General features: G+C 43.9%; 1 protein-coding gene across 4 annotated transcripts in view; it reads right to left on the reverse strand.

Annotated features, from left to right (window-relative positions):
- ACOXL (acyl-CoA oxidase like) overlaps positions 1-20,253 on the reverse strand; it is a 360,188-nt gene that overhangs the window by 224,606 nt on the left and 115,329 nt on the right. For all 4 annotated transcript variants that reach the window (XM_021087042.1, XM_021087044.1, XM_021087045.1 and 1 more), the window contains exon 10: positions 19,620-19,654. In XM_021087042.1, the coding sequence (XP_020942701.1) occupies positions 19,620-19,654 (35 nt within the window). The remainder of the gene's footprint in view (positions 1-19,619; positions 19,655-20,253) is intronic.

Here is a 20,253-nt window from a genome sequence, read left to right on the forward strand (position 1 = left end):
GACCCCCAACTGTTTCTCCCCCCTCTCCTTCCCCAGGTGCACTCCTGCCAGAGGCTGCCCAGTGAGCCTCCCTTTCACCGCCTTCTGATGAATAGACTGTTGGTATTTTCTTTTGCATTCTTTTTCATGGTCTGGACTAGGCACCAGCAACCCAGCTGTGCATGTCAGATAAAACGCATTGGGGTCAGATGGATTCTCACATAGCACTGAAATGCACAGTGCACCAAACAAAGGGCACCCAGCCACCACATGCACATTCTAGAAAGCTCTGCTGAGAACAGTAGAACCACTCCAAATGCCACCGGGCTACCAGAATACTGAGTCAAATGGCATCATTTCATGCCATTTACTCTGTTCTCTTTCTCTCTCTCTCTTTTTTTAAGATTTTTTTTAAATATAGCTATGCAAAAGACTTCTGTTTTTAAACTCACTGTGCCAACACTAACATTTTACCAAGCCCAGGTAGATACAATCAGCTCAGGTTGAATGCAGCCTGAACTCGAAGCGCTAACTGATTCAGCTTTGCAATTTGACCTTTAATGGTCCTGGTGGAAATGAGAAGCAGATTTAGAGAAATGGTGAATTGCTTCTTATGTTTTATGTGAAGGGACCGCCTCTCGTGAAGCATGTGAACGCTTGTCAAAGGAGCAAATGTTTACAAACCGAAGGCAAATCAGAAGGCAGGCTTCCTGTTTCACACACATGGAGGAAGAGGGGTCTTTTAAAACTGTCCTAGAACAGGTGGGCTCAAGATACCCAGAAAAGGGTACGGGGAAATTGACTCTGACTGCCACAGTGATATTTGAAAGGAAAAAAAAAAAATCTCTCTTATTCCATCCCTCAATGAAATAAGCTAAAGTCATAAGGAAAGTACATGTGTTGTCAACCCAGCCCAGAGTCAACGTGTTACATCTGACTTTCTGTTCTGGTTAAAAACATCTCTTTCTTCAGCCTGCTGGTGAATACACCCTCCCGGCGGAGGGCAGATGTGACTCGCAACGCCTGGGGAAACAAATGCCAAGCAGCAGACCGCTACCACAGGCCCCTGCACCTGCAAGTGACATCACTAGCTCTATCTCACCCCAGAAATCTATTAACATACAGAAACAGGTGTCACCGAACCAAAACCCGCTCTTAGAAAGCATTCACCTCATCCGCCCAAGAGTGGAAATGACAACTGAGATGCCCAACTTCCACTCACCTACCATGTCTGATTTGGGGGGGGGGCAGGGAGGCCCCCTCCCCCTCATGCCCCCCCATCCTCCCAGAACACCTGTTCCCTAACATCCCAAAGACCCCAGACACAACCAGAACAAAAGCTTGACAGAAAACCCTGATCCCTGGATATGGCATGTTTCTTTGTTTCTTAGTCTTTTCTCTTTAGCAAAAAGTACTTAATCTTCACTAATCTCTTGTTCCCAAAACAGATTTTCTCTTTGGGTGAATGACCAGGCATACAGAAGGATATATATATATCCATATTACATTTAAAAAATGACAGAGCTGGAATTCCTTTTTAAAAAAATACTCCAGCAGGAAAGGAAGAGGCATAGAGTTGAACTAAAATTGTCAAAATGTGGATAATTTTAGAAACCAGGAGACGAGTAATTGGGAATCCTCCATGCACTTCCCCTTGTGTTTGAAATTTGCCCTAATAAAAATGTATTTTAAATATGTAGTAACATATCCTATTGTTGGTCCAACTCCTCTTCCCTTTCTCCTTAGTAACAGAATCTCAATTTTGTTAATATAATTCACCCTCCTCCATGGAGCCACTGTGCTTCACTAAGCCAATTCTGCTTTTAGCAATGGCCTTAGGAATGGAGAGATGGTTTATCGGGCCAGTAACCCTTCTTGAAGGGTTTATGGGGTGAAAAAATTGTCCATGCTGCTACAAAGTGACATGTAGACATTATTTGGCAAAATTCTGTTGTATCTGCATGTGACAGCAAGAACCTCAGCAGCCATTTTGTGACCATGAGGGAGTCAGCGAATGACAAAACCAATATGCTGAGGGTTGCAGAGAGGAACCATCAAAGCAACTCTAGTCCTTGAGGATGTCACTGCACTATTGAAATAACCACCTTGAAACTACCTCGTGTCAGGAATCATTAAGTGAGAAAACAACACACTTACCCCTTACAACAGTCCCGCCGGGGTTTCCTGTTACTCATAGCTAAAGGCATCCTGCTTGATACAAAACAGTTGTTCAGTGAAACAAGGCAAGAATGGATGAAGACAGACTCTGATGTACAGAGAGAATTATCAGTTTTAGCAGCATCATTTGAGTCTTAGTAAAGTCAGTACAGTAGTTATTCCAAACAAGAGTTGGGATTTACACTTACACACAATTAGGACCTTCTCTCTTATTTCATGGCACATCATATTGTGTACATTCAGCCCTTGAAATCCACAGATTCCACATTGACAGGTTCAATCAGCCACAGATAAAAATATTTGAAAAAAATTCCAGAAAGTTCCAAAAAGGAAAGCTTGCATTTGCTGCACACTCAGAGCTATTTATGTAGCATGTACATTGTATACAGGATGTGTTATATGTGTTATAAGTTATATACAAACACAGCTTTTATAGGGAAGTCTTGACCATCCTTGGATTTTAGTATCTGAGGGGCATCCTGGAACTAATCCCCTGTGGATACCAAGGGATGGCTGTATTTTATTTTTTTGACAACCGATCAGGTACTTCCATATATCTTCTCCTATAAAATTGCTCTTTGATTCATTCAGTGCATTTTCTCTAATTGTATCTCATATTCACAGCTATACCCAGGTTCATAGGGGCTCCTAACATGCTAGAAAGAGCATAGTCTTTATTAAGTGGCTGTGTGGCCTTGAACAAATTCCCCAACCTCTCTGAGCATTAACACCCTTACCTACAAAACTGAATCAGTAATGCCCATCTCAGGGGTTAAGAGACTTAAATGGGGAAGCCTGCAGTGTCTAAAGCAAAGCACACTGCCATTTCATCCACCAAGACTGATTTTAAGGTCAAGAGTAACTGTTGGCAACTGGGGGAATCACTGTGTTTTTTTTTGGTTTTTTTTTTTTATTTTCTTTTACCCTTGCTTTCGGGTATACAAAAAAGTACAAGTAAGAAAAAAAGAATAGAATTTCCTTTTTGATGAGCAGACTTGTCTCCAGCACCTAACATTTCTTTTTTTTTCCCCCGACCTACTTTCATCACAGAGGACATGTGATTAAAAAGAAAATGCTAAAAGGTTTCCTTTTAAACCAAACCGACCCCTTGGGGTCAGTCAACTATCTCAACTTGGAAGGAGTTTCTTGGAGCACAGGTTGGTAGCATGGTCCCCTCTCCTCACCCCTCCCCCAACTCCTGTGTCAAGTGTGAGAGATGGGGATAGGTGGAGGGAGGGGCTGTCTTGTGCCTGGTAGGATGCTCAGCAGCATCCCTGGCCACAGAGGCCAGGGGTACCCCCCCTACACACACAGTGGGACAACCAAAAATATCACCAGACGTCCCTGAGAGGCGAACTCACTCCCACTTAGAATCACTAGGTCTAGAGGTGTAAATAAATAACAACAAGATGTGCTGCCATGTATGAAGCCAACACTGATGGGGAGGGGGGCGAGGAGGCAACTTGCTTTGCGGATCAGGGAGACCATGGACATCAGGATACACCTGCACATGAGAACACAAAGCTCCTTCTGTGCCTCTAAGCACCCATCACCACCTCCACCCACCATGGGCTCCAAGGAGGTGGAAACTGTCCGGTATAACAGAGCAAGCCTGGAGACCAGCAGTCACCTCTACCTTAGAAAATCCCAGGGAGTATAAATTTACGTATTTATTTCTCTACTTGGCACTTGACACTTGATGCTCTACCAACCTCAGCAGGAAGCAAAATCTAAGTGATAAGACACCTCAGGAAAACAAAAAAAGAGCTGCCTCGGCACAATTCCTCTTGCAATGGACCCACAGCGGATGGCACGCAGGCCACCCCTTTCAGGTGGAACCCCAGGTCCCCCATAGGCCCAATCCCTTATGTAATTTACAATGTGCAGAATGTGCTAGATGAATAGGCAGTCGGAGCCATGTAAGAGGCCAAAATGTCATTCATAAGCAAAAATCCTGTAAACAAGGCACTTTGGTAACTAAAAGGAGGTAAATCTAGAACTTTCTGTGGCTAGAGTACCAGTCTCAGGATTACCTCTTGCCAATTTAAATGCATTAAAACTTGAGAAACATTTTTCAGGATGAGGGAGTGTTTGCAGGTCAAGCCAAAGAAAAGCCTTCAATGGACCAGACACCCCAACACATCAGCCTAAGCAGAGAACCCCTTGGGCCTCTCCCACTTAATGGAAACACAGGCAGGGCCTCGCCAAGCTCTCCTCCCACAACATGGGAGATGCACACCCACTGTCATATGATCTGATGTGGCACCTGTCAAGAGGATGTACAGAGGACCCTACACTGTCATAAGCATGACCTGGTCAGTGGCCTTGAGCCAGGGGAGTGGCTGATCCTCTTAGGACTAGGAGGAGCCTGCCAATGGTCTTCATCCAGGTTCTGTGTGGCCCCCTCACTGGGTGCCTTGCACCCGCTTCCCTGACCCCTGCCCAGCACTTGGCCCAATTCACCATGTAGGAGTTGGGCTGATACCTGCTGCACTCACCTGGGCAGCCAGGGGCAGAACACAGAACTGTTTTCTCACCACTTTCTCACTGATGTTGGTGACATCTGGAAACAGCTGTACCCCATTCCCAGGGTCTCCAGGGAAAAGCCAGCCAGTCAGTGAGTTTTCCAGATGGATGAGGTGAGCAGCCCTTCTCAGAACATGACCTCAGGCACCCACACCGGGGCCTCCTCTTCTCCTCCCTTGGGAGCCAGCCCAGCCCAGCCTGTCATCCCAGCACCCCCTAACAGCTCAAGGGACCCCAGACCGGAGAGCCCCGCTGGCAGCCCCTGGCAGCCCCTCCAGCACTCCTCACCCTGGCAGTATCCTTGTGGGTGAAGAATAAGGTCAAATCCAATTGTTGCTGGCTGAACACCCCCACCCCACTCCCCGCTGAGAGGGCCTCACTTCAGCACCTTTGGATCTGAAAAGTTCCCAGCTGATCAAAGTCCTGACTGCACCTGTGAACAGGCTTACATGGAACCAGCCCATGAGACTGTGTGCAGTTACTGGTGTAACTGCCTTCACTGAAAGCAATGGAGTGAGCAAAACCAGGGAATCCATGCCTCATTCTGGGCACACAAAACACAGCTTGATTCCATATGCAGGACCCCAAGACTGCCTCCAGAAGCATTGGGACACAGGATACCCACGTGGCCTCAGATTCAGAGGTCTCAGTGCAAGGAGTGGCCTGGGCTCTTCCCAACCTTAGGTCTCCTTGGTTCAAGTTCAATGAGGAGTGAGTTACGGTGAAATTCACCCATTCTAGGTATTACAGCTATACGCGTTTTAACATGCACAGTCATGAAACCACCACCAAGATTTAGAATATGTTTACCATCCCTGCAAAAATCCCTCATGCCAGTTTCTTATTAACACCACCGCCTCTGGCAACCACTGACCTATAGTTTTCCCTTTAGTTTTCTCTTTTCCGGGATGTTGTACAAATGGAATCATTACAGTACATGCTCCTCTGAGTCTGGCTTCTTTCACTTGGCCCAATGCCTTTTTATTGCTGAGTAGTATTTCATTGTGCAAAGATGCCAATGAAATGTGGGAGGTGGATGTTTGTTGATCCGGCTTCCCAGCTGAGGGACATTTAAGTTCATTTTCCCTTTGGGTCTGTGGCAAGGAGAGCCAATGTGGATATTTGCATACAAGTCCTATGTGGGTGAATATTTTCATTTCTCTTATGTCATACTAACTGGGAGTGATATCACTGGGTTGTTTAACATTGCAAGAAACTACTAAAGTGGCTTCCAAAGCAATGGTACCATTTTGCCTTCCCAACAGCAGTGGATGAGAGTTGCCGTTCTTCCATAGCCTCCTCAGTGCCTTCCTATTGTCAGGGCTTTTGAGTTGTGTGTTTTATTGCCGTTGCTATTGTTTATTTTTTTTTTTTTCTTTTTTAAGCCATTCTGACACATGGGTAATGGTATCTCATTGTGGTCTTAATTTGCATTTCCTTAATGACTAATGATGTTGAACATCTCTGCATGGGCTGATGTGCTGCCCACAGCTCCTCTTTGAGCAAGTATCAGTTCAAGAATGTTTGCCCGTTTATTATATTAAGTTGCTTTCCTACTAAAGGGCTGTGAGAGTTCTTCCCATATTCTGGATACAAGTCCTTTGTCAGATAAGTGAAAATACTTTCTTCTGGTTTGCTTTTTGGCTTTTGGTTTCTTAGCAGTGGTTTTTCAAAGAACAGATGATTTAATTTTTATAAAATCCATGTTACCAAATTTTATAGTTTATGCCTTTTGTGTCCAAAGCAATCTTTGCCTGGCCCAATGTCACAAAGATTTTCTGTTATGTTTTTTTCCATAAAGTTTTTCAATTCTTGCTTTCACTTTGGGCCCATGACCCAATTTTGTTCACTATTATACATGTTGGAAGGAATAGGCTGAGGGTCTGGGGTTTTATGATCCCTTCTCTATTGGGTTATCTCAGTACTTCTGTGACTTTTGTGTCTATTGAACAGGAGTTTCTGTTGTAGCGCAGCAGAAACGAATCTGACTAGTATCCATGAGGATGTGGGTTAGATCCCTGGCTTCCCTCAGTGGGTTAAGGATCCAGTGCTGCTGTGAGCTGTGGTGTAGGTCACAGATGAGGCTCGGATCCTGCATTGCTGTGGCTGTGGTGTAGGCCCACAGTTGCAGCTCCAATTGGACCCCTAGCCTGGGAAATTCCATACACTGCAGGTACGACCCCCCCAAAAAAAGAAAGAAAATCAATTGATCATTTATGTATGGGTCTATTTGTAGACTCTATTCTGTTCCACTGACCTATATATCTGACCCTTCGCCAATACCACACTATCTTCACTCTGCAGATTTAGAGTAAGCCCTAAAGTCAGGTAGTGCAAGTCTTCCAACTCTTCTTTTCCAGATTGCTTTGGCTATTCTAGGTCTTTATGTCTTTACAGATAAATTTTTGAATTAGCTTGTCTTTTTTTTAAATTAGCTCATCATTACACAAAACACTTATGTTTAGGTTTCTACATTTTCACTGGATTGTGTTGAATCTTTAGATCAATTTGAGTTGGGTGCCTTATCTTTTTGAAAGTAAAGGATGGGTTATCTTTCGGGATACTATAAAAAGAAAGATCAACCAGTTCCTCCCAGATCTACCCACACAGAATGGCTTTTCGCAACGGCTTTGGCTTGAAGGGCTGGGTTGTGGAGTTCCCATTCTCCAATGTGGAGGGGCAGAGGTTGGGACGGGGTAAGGGGTGGGGAAACAAGAAGGCGGTCTGCCTCTCCAACCTACTACCTGACAGAAAGGAAAAGATACAGGGTGGGGTGTGACCAGAGAAATAGCCCTGAGACCTGCAAGAGAAAGGAATACTATTCCTTGACAAATCTTTAAAAAGGAGGTGACATCTAAGGAGCCACTGGAGGGTGAGTAGGAATTCACTAATGCAGACAAGAGGAGGAAAGGTAAATCTTCAAAGGAAAAGGCAAGAGCAAGGGATGAAGGTGGCCAGAAGCTCGGGGCTGCAACCACCCCGTGGTTGAGAGGAGAGGAAGTTTGGGGATGAGGTCTGGAATCTCGTGCTAAGCATCAGGATTCTGTTCTCAAGGTAGGGAAGCCCATGGAAGCTCCTGTGTGGGAGGGGCATATTCAGATCTATGCTTGAGAAAGATCCCCTCAGTAGCAGGCCAAAGATTCCCCTAGAGACCATCCTATGGAGGTGGCAACAGATATGCAATGAGCAGGTTTGACTGGGGAAATGGCCAGGCACCTGGACCAAAGCCACCAACTTGATACCAGACAAGAGATTAAAAAGGGATGCAGAATCAAACACTGGGCAGACGATCTAAATAGACATTTCTCCAAAGGAGACATACACATGGCCAAAAGGCACATGAAAAGATGCTTGCCATTGCTAATTATTAAAGAAATGCAAATCAATACTACAACGAGGTACCAACTCACACTGGTTAGAATGGCCATCATTGAAAAGTCTACAAATAATAAATGCTGGAGAAGGTGCAAAGAAAAAGGGAACCCTCCCTACGCTGTTGGTGGGAATATAAATTGGTGCAGCCATTATGGAGAACAGTATGGAGGTTCCTTAAAAAACTAAAAATAGAACTACCATAGATCTAGCAATCCTACTCCTGGGCATATATCCAGAACAGACAAAACCTTTCATTCAAAAAGATACATGCACCCCAATGTTCACAGTAGCACAATTTATAACAGTCAAGACATGGTAGCAACCTAAATGTCCATCAACAGAGGAATGGGGAGTTCCCATTGTGGCTCAGCAGAAATGAATCAGACTAGCATCCATGTGAGGATGCAGGTTAGATCCCTGGCCTCACTCAGTGTGTTAAGGATCTGGCGTTACCGTGAGCTATGGTGTAGGCTGGCAGCTGTAGCTCTGATTTAACCCCTAGCCTGGGAACTTCCATATGCTGAGGGTGTGGACCTAAAAAGCAAAGAAAAAAAAAATGGAGGTATGGATAAAGATGTGGATGGAATGTAAGTCATCCATAAAAAAGAATGAAGTAACACCACTTGCAGAAACATAGATGGACCTAGACATTATCACACTAAGTGAAATAAATCAGACACAGAAGCACAAATACCATATGATATCATTTATACGTGGAATCTGAAAAAACGATACCAGTGAACTTATTTACAAAACAGAAACATAGACGTAGAAAATGAACTTACAGTTACTAAAGGGGAAAGTGGTGGTGAGGGATAAATTAGGAGCTTGAGGTTAACAGATACAAACTAATTACACATAAAGTAGATAACCAATGAGAACCTACTGAATAGCACAGGGAACTATATTCAGTGTCTTATAACAACCTATAATGGAAAAAGATCTGAAAAAGTGTGTGTGTGTGTGTGTGTGTGTGTGTCACTTTGCTGCATACCAGAAACTAAGACAACATCGTAAATCAACTATACTTCTATGTTCAATAAAGGGAGTGGGGAGATGAAGAGGCCCAGGAAGGCACATCCATCTACTCCTTGCTCCCCTGGACCCTGAAAAGCATCTACCACTCAAGGGCAGGTTCACAGCCCCATGGCCAAGCTTGGATATACAAGCCCAGCCCCCAAGGTCCTCACTAAGAATATCTAACTCAGACACCCTGTGAATATTCATATTCTGCTCTTTGGGGACAATATTTTGTATTAAGATTATCTTAAAAAAATGCAATGTTCCAAAAGATGGCTTTGCTTTTAAGATTATACCGTTGGGGTTGAATAAATTTCTTGGAAACCCTGTGTATAAATCTGGTTGGAGCCTCACTGTGAAGTCTAAAAACCAGACAGATGGAACAGTCAGCAGAGAGCTCGAGTGAAAGAAACAACTACTCCCTGGAAGGGGAAAAAAAAGGCCAGAAAGGCATCTTTGTTTATTTTTACAAAATTTGGAGAACAACAGTCTCCCTCAGCTGTCTCCACAAGATCAAACCAGCTCCAAATAAGAGTCACTGGGTGTTTGAAATCAATGTCCAATAGGCCTTGATGGCCCTGTTTCTTGTCTCTCCCTCCCTCTGGATTTCAAGATGACAATTTCATTTGTTCATTGATGCAGGCTGTCCGGTCAATAAACGTTCCAATTCATCTGGGAACTTCAAACTCTGCTCGTAATCTAAATCAGAACACAAGAGTACACGACCCTTTCACTTCCTGCTGGACCCTCTGGGCTCATTCAAAACCCGATAATCTACTCAATACTGTGTAATAATCTATATGGGGAAAGAATCTGAAAAGGAACAGATATATGTAGATGTCTAACTGATTTACTTTGCTGTACTCCTGAAACTAATACAACTTTTTAAGTCAACTATACTCCAATGAAATTTGTTAAAAAAAAAAAAATACCCCAAAGCAGTCTTGACGTGACCTTTAATCTAATTGGGGGGGGTCTGCCTTTTTGATGTGAGGCCACGCCCATCTCAGTTTCCCTTCAGTTCAGGGCTGGTCCAGCTGTCACCTCACCCACATGCAAGCTCCCCACTTCTCCCTTCCCCTCACTGGCCCTCAGGGGATCTCCAATGTTAGGTTTAGATTACCAGAGTGACCGGGGTACCAAATTTGGTCCTTCTTTGGGTCTCTAAGAACCTGATAGAAAGAAGTCAGTTGTGTGAATGATACACTTTTAGCCTTCATCTGAAAGTCAAAACTCTGGAGTTCCCATTGTGGCTCAGCAGGTTAAGAACCCAATATAATGTCTTTAAGGATGCTGCTTCAATTCCTGGCCTTTCTCAGTGGGTTAAGGATCTGGTGTTGCCGAAGCTTCGGCTCAAATCTGGTGTTTCTGGGGCTGTGGCAGAGGCCTGCAGCTGCAGCTCTGATTCGACACCTAGCCTGGGAACTTTCATATGCTGCAGGTGCAGTCTGAAAAAGAAAAACAAATAAAAACTAAAGTCAAAACTCTGTAGCCTTCCATTTAACTATAACAGTCAAATGGAAACTTCCCTTCCTTCCTCATTTAATTTTTTTTACTGAAATATAGTTGATTTACAATATTGTCTTAGTTTTTAGTGTACAGCAAAGTGATTCAGATATATATCAACTCACAAGACTCTCTCTATATATATATATATATATATAAATATGTATATATATATATATATACACACACACACACACACACATATATATACATATACACACACACACTAGGCAATTTATTATTACCAAGTCCAGGAAACTAAATCTTTTAGTCTAGACAATACGGTTTTACAAAGCATTTTAAGTTCAGGGCCCCTTATTTTAACTGTCATTGGTAATGTCTGGTGTTAATGAAGTTTTCTTCTATTTGAGTGTATTATGAATGCTCTCTCTAATACACAGATCAGGATCACGAGTAGATAAAACTTTACATCATTGAAGTGACAGCCCTTGCTGGATAGGATTTGTTTGGGGGACTGAACAAGAAAGAATGGCTCTAAAATGGACAAGCTTGTGACATTTTGCTGAAAAAAATTTTAAAAGAATACATATATTCTTTTTCATATTCTTTTCCATTATGGTTTATTACAGAATAGTTCCCCATGCCATACAGTAAGATTTTGTTGTTTATCTACTTTATACACTGTAGTTTGTATCTGCTCATCCTAAACTCCTAATTCATCCCTTCCCCACCCGCTTTCCTCTGTGGTTACCATAAGCTGGTTTTCTATGTCTGCAATTCTGTTTTGGTTTTACGAATAAGTTCATCTGTGTCATATTTTAGATTCCACATATAAGTGATATCATGTGGTATTCGTGTTTCTCTGTCTGACTTGCTTCACATAGTACAATAATCTCTAGGTCCATCCCTCCTTATTTATTGTTATATTAAAAGAGGACAACTGACAAAAGCAAAAAACAAGACCGAATAATTTTGTCAGGGGCTAGTTTGTTGCCCTCACACCTTGCTTTCAGGAGCCTTTCGTAGAACTACGTCGTAAGCACCATGTGCAAAAATCCCATGCTTCTGGCTCATGTGACATCTCCATCGAATCAGAGAACAAGAGCAGAAGGTGCGTTGGCCACTCCTGAGCCCTATTCATCTTTGCCCAGGGGTTCCCACCAGGAGGGAGCAGAGCAGGCTTCCTCAGGCTGCTGTCCTGTGACAAGCAGGAAGAACATCTAAACTCTCTTTCAATCTTGTAGAAGAAGAAAAAAACAAAACACCCACACAGCGGGGAAAACAATTTCCCCGCTGTGTGGGTGGTGGGGCCCCGAAAGCTGTTATCTGCAAAGGGCACTTCTGGGGGTTACCCAGCTGTCACCGCCATGTGGATTCCACCCGAAAACCTCAAGCCAAACAGTGAGGAATGAACATCAAGAGACAATTTTCCACTGTGTGAAAATGACTTGACTTTACAAGAATAAATGAAAATGCCATGATAATCAATGAAAGGTGTGCAGGACTTGCTGTCAGACACACAATCAGTCGTGGCAGACGCTCTTCCTCGCTGGGTACAGCTACACTATCGGAATATGATTACGTCATTCTCCACTTCCCAACCCCTCAGGCCCCATCCTACACCACATCACACACACGCGCGCACACACACACACACACACACACATACATGCACACATGCACACACTCCCATACCACACACTCGGGTCTGGAGTAATCGGTGTAGCAAGAGTTAGAGGCAGAATGGCCATGTCTGGGGCAGGAGCATGAATGGTGGGGCATGCTTGTGTTAGTGTGGGGCCGGGGCTAGGGGACTGTTCCTAACTCTGAACACTGTTCATTGCCCCAAGGAGATTTGATAGCCAAGGAATCAAGGCAGATACATGAAATAAAACTAGGGATCCTTAGAGCTTTAAACCCCCTTTTTGCCATACAAGTGCCCCTCTTGCTCCAGGCAGCTCTGTCCCAGTGTCTGCAGGAGCCTGAGGGATGCTGCCTGCCCACAGGATTACGGGATTTTTGCAGCTCCTTGCCCTCCTCCCACACTCTGTCCTTTAAGGCCCCGAGGCTGTTCCTCTAGCGGGTAAGCCCATCCTCCCTGTATCCTCATCTTGGAACCATGCTCATCTCCTCCCCTCCCTTTATCTCACTCCCTCTACAAAGGGGCCTGCTGGGTTTTCTCCACCTCCTTAGCCCTGGCCCTCTTATTGGAATTCTGGAAGCAGATCTGGTGATTAGAACCTATACAGTCTCAAACTGTGTTTCCCAAAATATCTCAGAAAGGACCCAGGAATCCCTCAATCCTATCATCTGGGTAAACATGACAAGGGAAATACAAACCATATCTCAATAACAACCATGAATCCTTGAAGTGACCAAGAACTATGCAGACAGGATACAACCCAAAAATTGACAGAAAACTATAAACCAACTATAATGGAAAGAATAAAAATCATTTAAAAAATTTAAAAACAAAAATAAAGTAATTGAGAGGAAAACAGTACAGCAACTTCTCAAAAGTCTAAAAATAAAATGACCACATGATCCACCCATTCCACTTGTGGGTACCCAAAACAATCAAAAGCCAGGTTTCAAAGAGATATCTGTGCCTCCATGTCCATAGTAGCATTATTAACCATAACCAAAAGACAGGAACAATCCAAATGTCCATCGACAGAAGAATGGATAAACAAGAAGTTATATGTGGAATAGAATAGTATACAGCCTTTAAAAAGGAAGGGAATTCTGACACATGCTACGTGAACGAACCCTGAGGTTAGTGTGCTAAGGGAAATAAGCCAGTCACAAAAGGACAAACAATGTACGATTCCACCTATATGAGGCTCCTAAGGCCGTCAGATTCAGAGACAGAAATTAGAATGGTGGGAGTTCCTATTGTGGCTCAGTGGGTTAAGAACCTGACTAGTATCCATGAGGATGCAGGTTCAATCCCTGGCCTGACTCAGTGGGTTAAGGATCCAGCATTGCCATGAGCTGTGGTGTAGGTCAAAGACACAGCTCAGATCTGGCGTTGTGGTGGCTGTGGTGTCGGCCAGCAGCTATAGCTCTGATTTGACCCCTAGCCTGGGAACTTCCATATGCCACTGGTGAGGCCCTAAAAAAAAAAAAAAAAAATAGAATGGTGGTTTCCAGGGGCTGAGAAAGGAGGGATGGCGACTCAGTGTTCAATGAGTACAAAGGTTCAGTTTGCATGGTGAAAGAATTCTGAAGATGGAGGGTTGCACCACAGTGTGAATAACATCACTGAACTGTATGCTTTTTAACCTTTTTTAAGGGTTAAAATGGTAAGTTTCATTTTTCAGATGAAAAATGCAAGATGCAAATGAACTTATTTACAAAACAGAACTAGATATAGAAAAAAAACTTATGGTTACCAAAGGGAATGGGGGAGAGATAAATTAGGAGTTCGGGATTAATAGATGCACACTAGTATATATAAAATAGATAAACAATAAGGACCTACTGTATAGCATAGGAATGATACTCAGTATTTTGTAATAACCTACAATGGAAAAAAAATCTAAAAAAGAATAAATAGGTATATGTATACCAAATCACTTTACAGTACTCTTGAAACTAACATAACATCATAAGTTAACTATATGTCAACTAAAAAATAAAAAATAAATAAGATGGTAAATTTTTATGTTAGGTATAATTTACCAAATAAAAAGCAATAGACAAAGGATAGATGTTTCAATTCATCTAAATAAGCTGGTAGGATTTTTAAGGAGGGGACACAACCAGAAATCTCTTTATCATCCTCCTCCTCTGTGAGGACAGATGTGGGTGACAGGGGCAGGCAGCAGGAGGGGCAGAAGAGCCACCACCAGACAACACAACAGGTGACCTGCAGGTGTCTGAGAGGTAAGGCTGATTCCTTCTGTGGCCGCTGACCCCAGACAGAACAGAGACCATGGGGTGAGGAGCAGGTGGTGCAGCCTTGACCTGCAAACGGCTCCTCGGGGACACCTTATCAAGCGTTATCGGTGCTGCAGACTGAGGGCTTCTCCTTCACCACAACTGAAGAAGCTGCTGTTGTACTTCCTGGAATTTTTAAGTCAGAATCCCCTCTATTTCAGAAATCATTTCTGCAAAACACAACCTCTGGGCATGCCTTCCTTATTTTAAGATGTTGGTACATGGACAGGTCGAATGCTCCCCAGGACCTTTCCCCCGCTTGGCTTGTGTCAGTGGGGTGTGTAAACTGGACCTTTAGTTAGACATTTTGTTAGGGGCCCAGCCAAGCCAAAAAAAACAGTCTCCATGTCATCCCTGGGTTGTGGCAATTACTTTTTTTTTACTGGATTATACGATAGTTTTATTTTTTTTCAAACTTTTATTTTTTATTTATTTTTTATTATTCAATGAATTTATTATGTAATCACTTTTTTAAAATTATTGAAGTATAGTTATTTTTTACAATGTTGTGTTAGGTTCAAATGTACAGAAAAGTGATTTAGCTAAACATACATTTATACACATATATATTCATATATGTGTGTATATCACATACATATACACATAAGTGTATGTGTGTGTGTGTCTATTCTTCGCAATGAGAGTTCCCTGTGCTATATAGTAGGTCCTTATTGTTTACCTATTTTATATATAGTATATATGTATATTTTATACATAGTATAGTGTGTATATATAGTATATACATATATTTTTTTAATATATAGTATAGTGTGCATGGATGTATGTGTGTGTGTGTATATAGCATGTGTGTGTGTGTGAGTGTGTGCGCATGTGTGTTAATTCCAAACTCCTAATTTATCCCTCCCTACTGCACTTTCCCCTCTGGTAACACTAATCATTCTCTCTGCTCCTAAAGCCTTCAGACTCCTATGCAGGGAACACACAGGTGCTACAAGCAGCCTTGCTGAATATGGGTTTTGCTGGGCTACCCCGCACTCCGGGGTCCCCAACCCCCAAGGCAGACGGCAAAGGCTCCCAAAGCTGGCAAAAATGTCTCTCAGTAGGTATCTTTGTTTTCCTTCTCTTCCATCTCATTACCTCCCTGTGTCACTTGTTTAGATTTTTCTTTACTTTTTGTTGCATTTATGTAAGTATCCACGACTCCCTGCTCTGAACTTAACAGCCCAGAGCCATGAGAGGAGACAAGACTGCCTGGAGGCAAACATCCCTGGAAACACAGCACAGGGGCAGCTCCATTTGCCAGGATGTCCCCTGTGAGAGTACAGCAGTGGCCTGGCCAGGAGGAGCATGGCACTAGGCTGCTTGGTGAGCAGTGCCAGACCCTGAAGACAGATGCTCCTGTAGAAAGGCAGCTGCTAGGCTTCCAGCTTGCCTGCCATCCAGCCTGAGCAGGGCCTTTGTTTTGAGGGGTGGCTTCTAAGCTTAGGGTTAACTGAACTACAAGGGCTACAGAAGGAAGGCTGAACCTGCTTTCCACACCCTCCCTGAACTCTGCCTCTCTTCAAAACAGTCACTGAAAGGCTGTGTTTCCAGGGACCTGTGCTCTGAGGTCCTGCTGAGGCATCTGCCTGAGCCAGCTGGACCTCCTCCCACTCTCCCACTTTAGTGGAATGAGAATGGTTTAAGGTCTGCTTCCTATAAGAAGCCTCCTTTGATTGGCTGACCTCCTCCTATGAGAGCTGTGTCTGTCCTTATCTCCTTCACACATACTCAATGTACACCCCACTAAGGAAGCACCTTATAGCAAGGACAGAGTCTTACATTTCTTTTCACAAGTGCTCTAAATAAATACTCCAATGTCCAGCTGGGCTCTGGCAGATTGCATTTTCCAATAGCCACACGAAGCCCTGCCACCTCTCATGGTCTTTTACAATGTGACTGATGCTCATTCAACTGAGAGGTAGGGTCTCCGTTCCCTTCTTCTGAACACAAGTGGGGGCTTGTGACTGCACCAACCAATAGAACAAGGTAGGAAGGGATCCTCTGTGATTTCCCAGACTGGACCACGGAAAGGAGACAGTTTCCACATGCTTCTCTCGCCGGGACACTCACTCAGAGAAAGCCAACCACCATACTGTAAGGAAGCCCAAGCCAGCCCAAGTGGAGAAGAACAGAGGCCCCCAGCCACGAGCCAGACTCACCCATCAGACACACGAGGGAGTCAGCCTTCATATGACTCTGTCCCCAGCCCTTAAGTCCTCCAGCACAGGCTCCAGACCCTGTGAAGCAGAGACAAGCCACCTTCACTGCCCTTCCAGACTCTGACCCACATAAGGCATGAGTGTGATAAAAGGTAGCTCAGTGACACTAGGTGGCCATAGGAACTGGGACAGATTCTGTAAATGTGGTCACAAGATGAGCAAATCCAAAGCTCTGCCCTCTCTAAAATCAACTATTGTTTACTGCCCCAACAACCTTCTTTCCCTTCATCACAACAGAGCTCCTCTCCTTAGCTCCTGTACAGCCATGGCTCAGAGAACCCAGCTTTTCACTCAGCCTCATAACCTCTCTCTACCAACCACATTTCTTCAGCAAGGTGTCTGCTCTGGGGAAAGGAGAACAAAGGAAAAAGCCAAGTGTTTCCTTCCATGGCACACCTGCCAGCCGCAACGCCAGCCAGCAGGATGTGCTAGCAAAAAACAAATCTGACTCCTTATCGAAGCTCTTTCTTTTACTTTAAACTTTGTGTGTTATTGCTTTTGCTATGAGTTAATCCCTAAAAAATGTTGCCCATACAGGAAAGCCCATTCTCAAGGCTCTGACCTTTAAGGTATAATACCTTCCCATTCACATAGAGATAAAAAGTTGCAGAACAGAAAATAACATTTGTCTCCTTGGAGGTTTATAGGAACACTGCGCCCGGATCTACATGGGCAGCTGCAAGAACAAAGGATTCCAGCACCAAGAAGTTTGCAACAACCAGCTGCACTCTCTCCCATCTTAGTATAAAAGAAACCTGAATTTTGACTCTGGTGAGATGGTTCTTTGGGACATTAGTCCACAATCTTTGCTGTCTGCTCGGCTGTCCACATAAATTTGCTCTTCCTTGCCCCAACAACTGCTCTCTCAATTTATTGGTCTGTGGTGAGGACGGCAGTACAGGCTTGGACTCTGTCACAGGGAGGCATATCTAAGTCTCAGCCAGGAAAGGGTAAAATGACCTTTACCCTTCCCAAATTAAGAACATGTTCAGCCCAGAGAAGATTCCTTGCCAACCCCATGCAGGGCTGGTGACAACACAGGATGGTGCCAGACACTCTATGGCCGCAGGTGGGAAACCAGGGATCTTCACATATACAGGCCTGGGTCCAAGACGAGTGCAGGGGTGAAGGCACCCTCCAGCCAGGACCTCCACAGTCTGCCCTGCACCAGTGTCTTACCTTAGCCCCTGGTCCAAAAAGGCTGACCATTGTGCACAAGCCCTGAGCCTGACAACATATTAACTAGGCTGTCCTCTCAAGCTCCACACAGACTCTGAGTTTCTGCACAAGCAGGAACTCTCCATGGAGCCACAGCAGAGTGACCATCATTGTGGCAAGAAAGAGCCTATTTTGTCCTCTGGACAAGAGTAAGAACTTAACTCTCCAAGGGAAGAGGCACCTTTAGCTCTCATGCAAAAACAGGCAGCTGCTTATCTCCATGTGCAGGACCCAGATGTGGGGAAAATGTCACCAAAGGAAAAGAAATAGTAAACTCTCTCTCTCTCCCTCTCCTTCTCCTTCTCTTTCTCTTCCACCCATCCCTCTTTCTCTTACACACAGACACTTCATGCTAGAATAGAACAGACCACATTTAGAGCATTCTAGAAAGAAGCACTTGAAAGTTCCAAAGAGAACAAGTCCAACACACTCCCTGCTCCACACACACACACACACACACACACACACACACACACACACACACACAGCCATCCAGCCTCCAGCCAGCACTAGAGTTCAGGGTTCACAGTCCACACCCAGCTCCTAAGTGTAAAGTGTTTGTGCATCATCACTGCAGCCACATGACTGTGCTCCCCAGGGAAGAGCATGTTTCTGCAGACACTGTGCCTCACCCTGTGCAAGCATCAGACACACCGATGACCCCCAGAGCAAAAAGCCATCATGAGCTTCTCTGAAGCTGCTTTCCTCCCAGGGCATCCATAATGCACAACCTGAACACTTTTCCTCCCACACCCTAGTTCCTACAGGTTCGAATCCACTGCCACCCTCTTCCTGCTTCAACCTAAGCAGCTCGCAACACAGCTCCCCAGGGTCTCAGTGATTGCCTACTTCACTGCCCAATTCACATTTAAGTGTAAACCTGGCATCCCGCTTGTTATAAGTGTTTTTAGAAGGCAGTCTCATTTTGAAATCAGGTATCTAAGGTTTGCTGCGGAGAGTTGCCCAGAGGTCCCAAGCCCCATGCTCTGCGTACCCCAGGAAGGTGAGCTGAAGCCCATCACTGGTGGGTGGCACCTTGGGGAGGCCATGAGCATAGTGTGTGTTGGGATAGAAGGAATTTGTTTATTGCCCCTCCATGGAGCTGGATCTTAACTAATTCAGTACCTTAACACATTTTGATATGTGCACAGGAGAAAGGTTAATAACGCTAGCATGAGAAACAAGCATTTTTCATAAACATGATGCAAACTGAGGCAAAGGCAGAAATCATGGAACAAAACAAAAAGAGTGGTTTTCATCCATTCTCAGGTGGAGCCAAGACAGGAGTGGGGGCCCCTCATGGAGGGGCAGGGGCTTCATTCACAAGCCCTCGCCTGGCTTTCTGTTTGCCTGGCCTCACCTCCTTAAGCTCCAGGACTTTCCCGCCTCTGGTGTCCACTCCTGGGCAGAGTCCATTACCAGAAATCACTTGTGCCCCTGCCTGAGAGAATTACATCTTGAGTTTTAAAAGAAATGGGCCACCTACCACCATTTTTACAGAAAAATTGTATTCCTCCAAATAGTTATTACTACTCACCAACTAAAACAAGTTCATCTAATTGCTGTGACATTGACACTGTGGGCAGAGCAGCTCCAAAATTAGGCTCAAAAACCTGTGGTCACAAGCAAACCGGAGGCTATACATGAGTAAGGATATTCCTTAAAAGAAAAAGAAAAAAAATGTAACCTTACCTGTGGCTATAGCGAATGGCTATCGTCAACCCAAGCTGCAATTAAAAAGAGAAAGGATCCGTATTAGATAATATCAAGAATATGCTAGATTCGCAAGAAAACTGACTTAACGTGGCCAGTTTTTTAAACATTTCTTAAAATGTGCCCCCCTTCTGATACTTCATAAATAACATGCTTTAACAGCAGCTCTTCGTTTCAACTTAGTTCCTAAAGGAAAACTGTATGTTAGAAAGAGTCTTAAAGAGGCTACAATATCCCATTGTGGATTAGATAGAAGGTGTCTCTCATCAGGAAAGATTTCCAAAATAGGGGGTTTTTTTCTTTTTAAAATATTTTAATGTTTATTTTTCATTTTTTATTGAGATATAATTGACAGATGAAGTTGTCTGACGTGTACAGATGTGATGACTTGACACGTGCACATATGCACTGCCAGTTACCACGCATTATCAGGTTAATTAACACCTTTAACACCTTCCTCAACTCACAGAGTTACCTTTTTTGGTGAGAACACTTAAGAATTGCTCTCTTAGCAACTTTCAACTATATAATATAGTACTGTATGGTTACCTACAGTCAGCACACTGTACATTAGAGCCTTATTCATCTTATAACTGAAAGTACCCCTTGAGCA

Source organism: Sus scrofa, chromosome 3, assembly GCF_000003025.6.
Source record: "Sus scrofa isolate TJ Tabasco breed Duroc chromosome 3, Sscrofa11.1, whole genome shotgun sequence".
In the NCBI taxonomy this organism is placed as follows: domain Eukaryota; kingdom Metazoa; phylum Chordata; class Mammalia; order Artiodactyla; family Suidae; genus Sus; species Sus scrofa.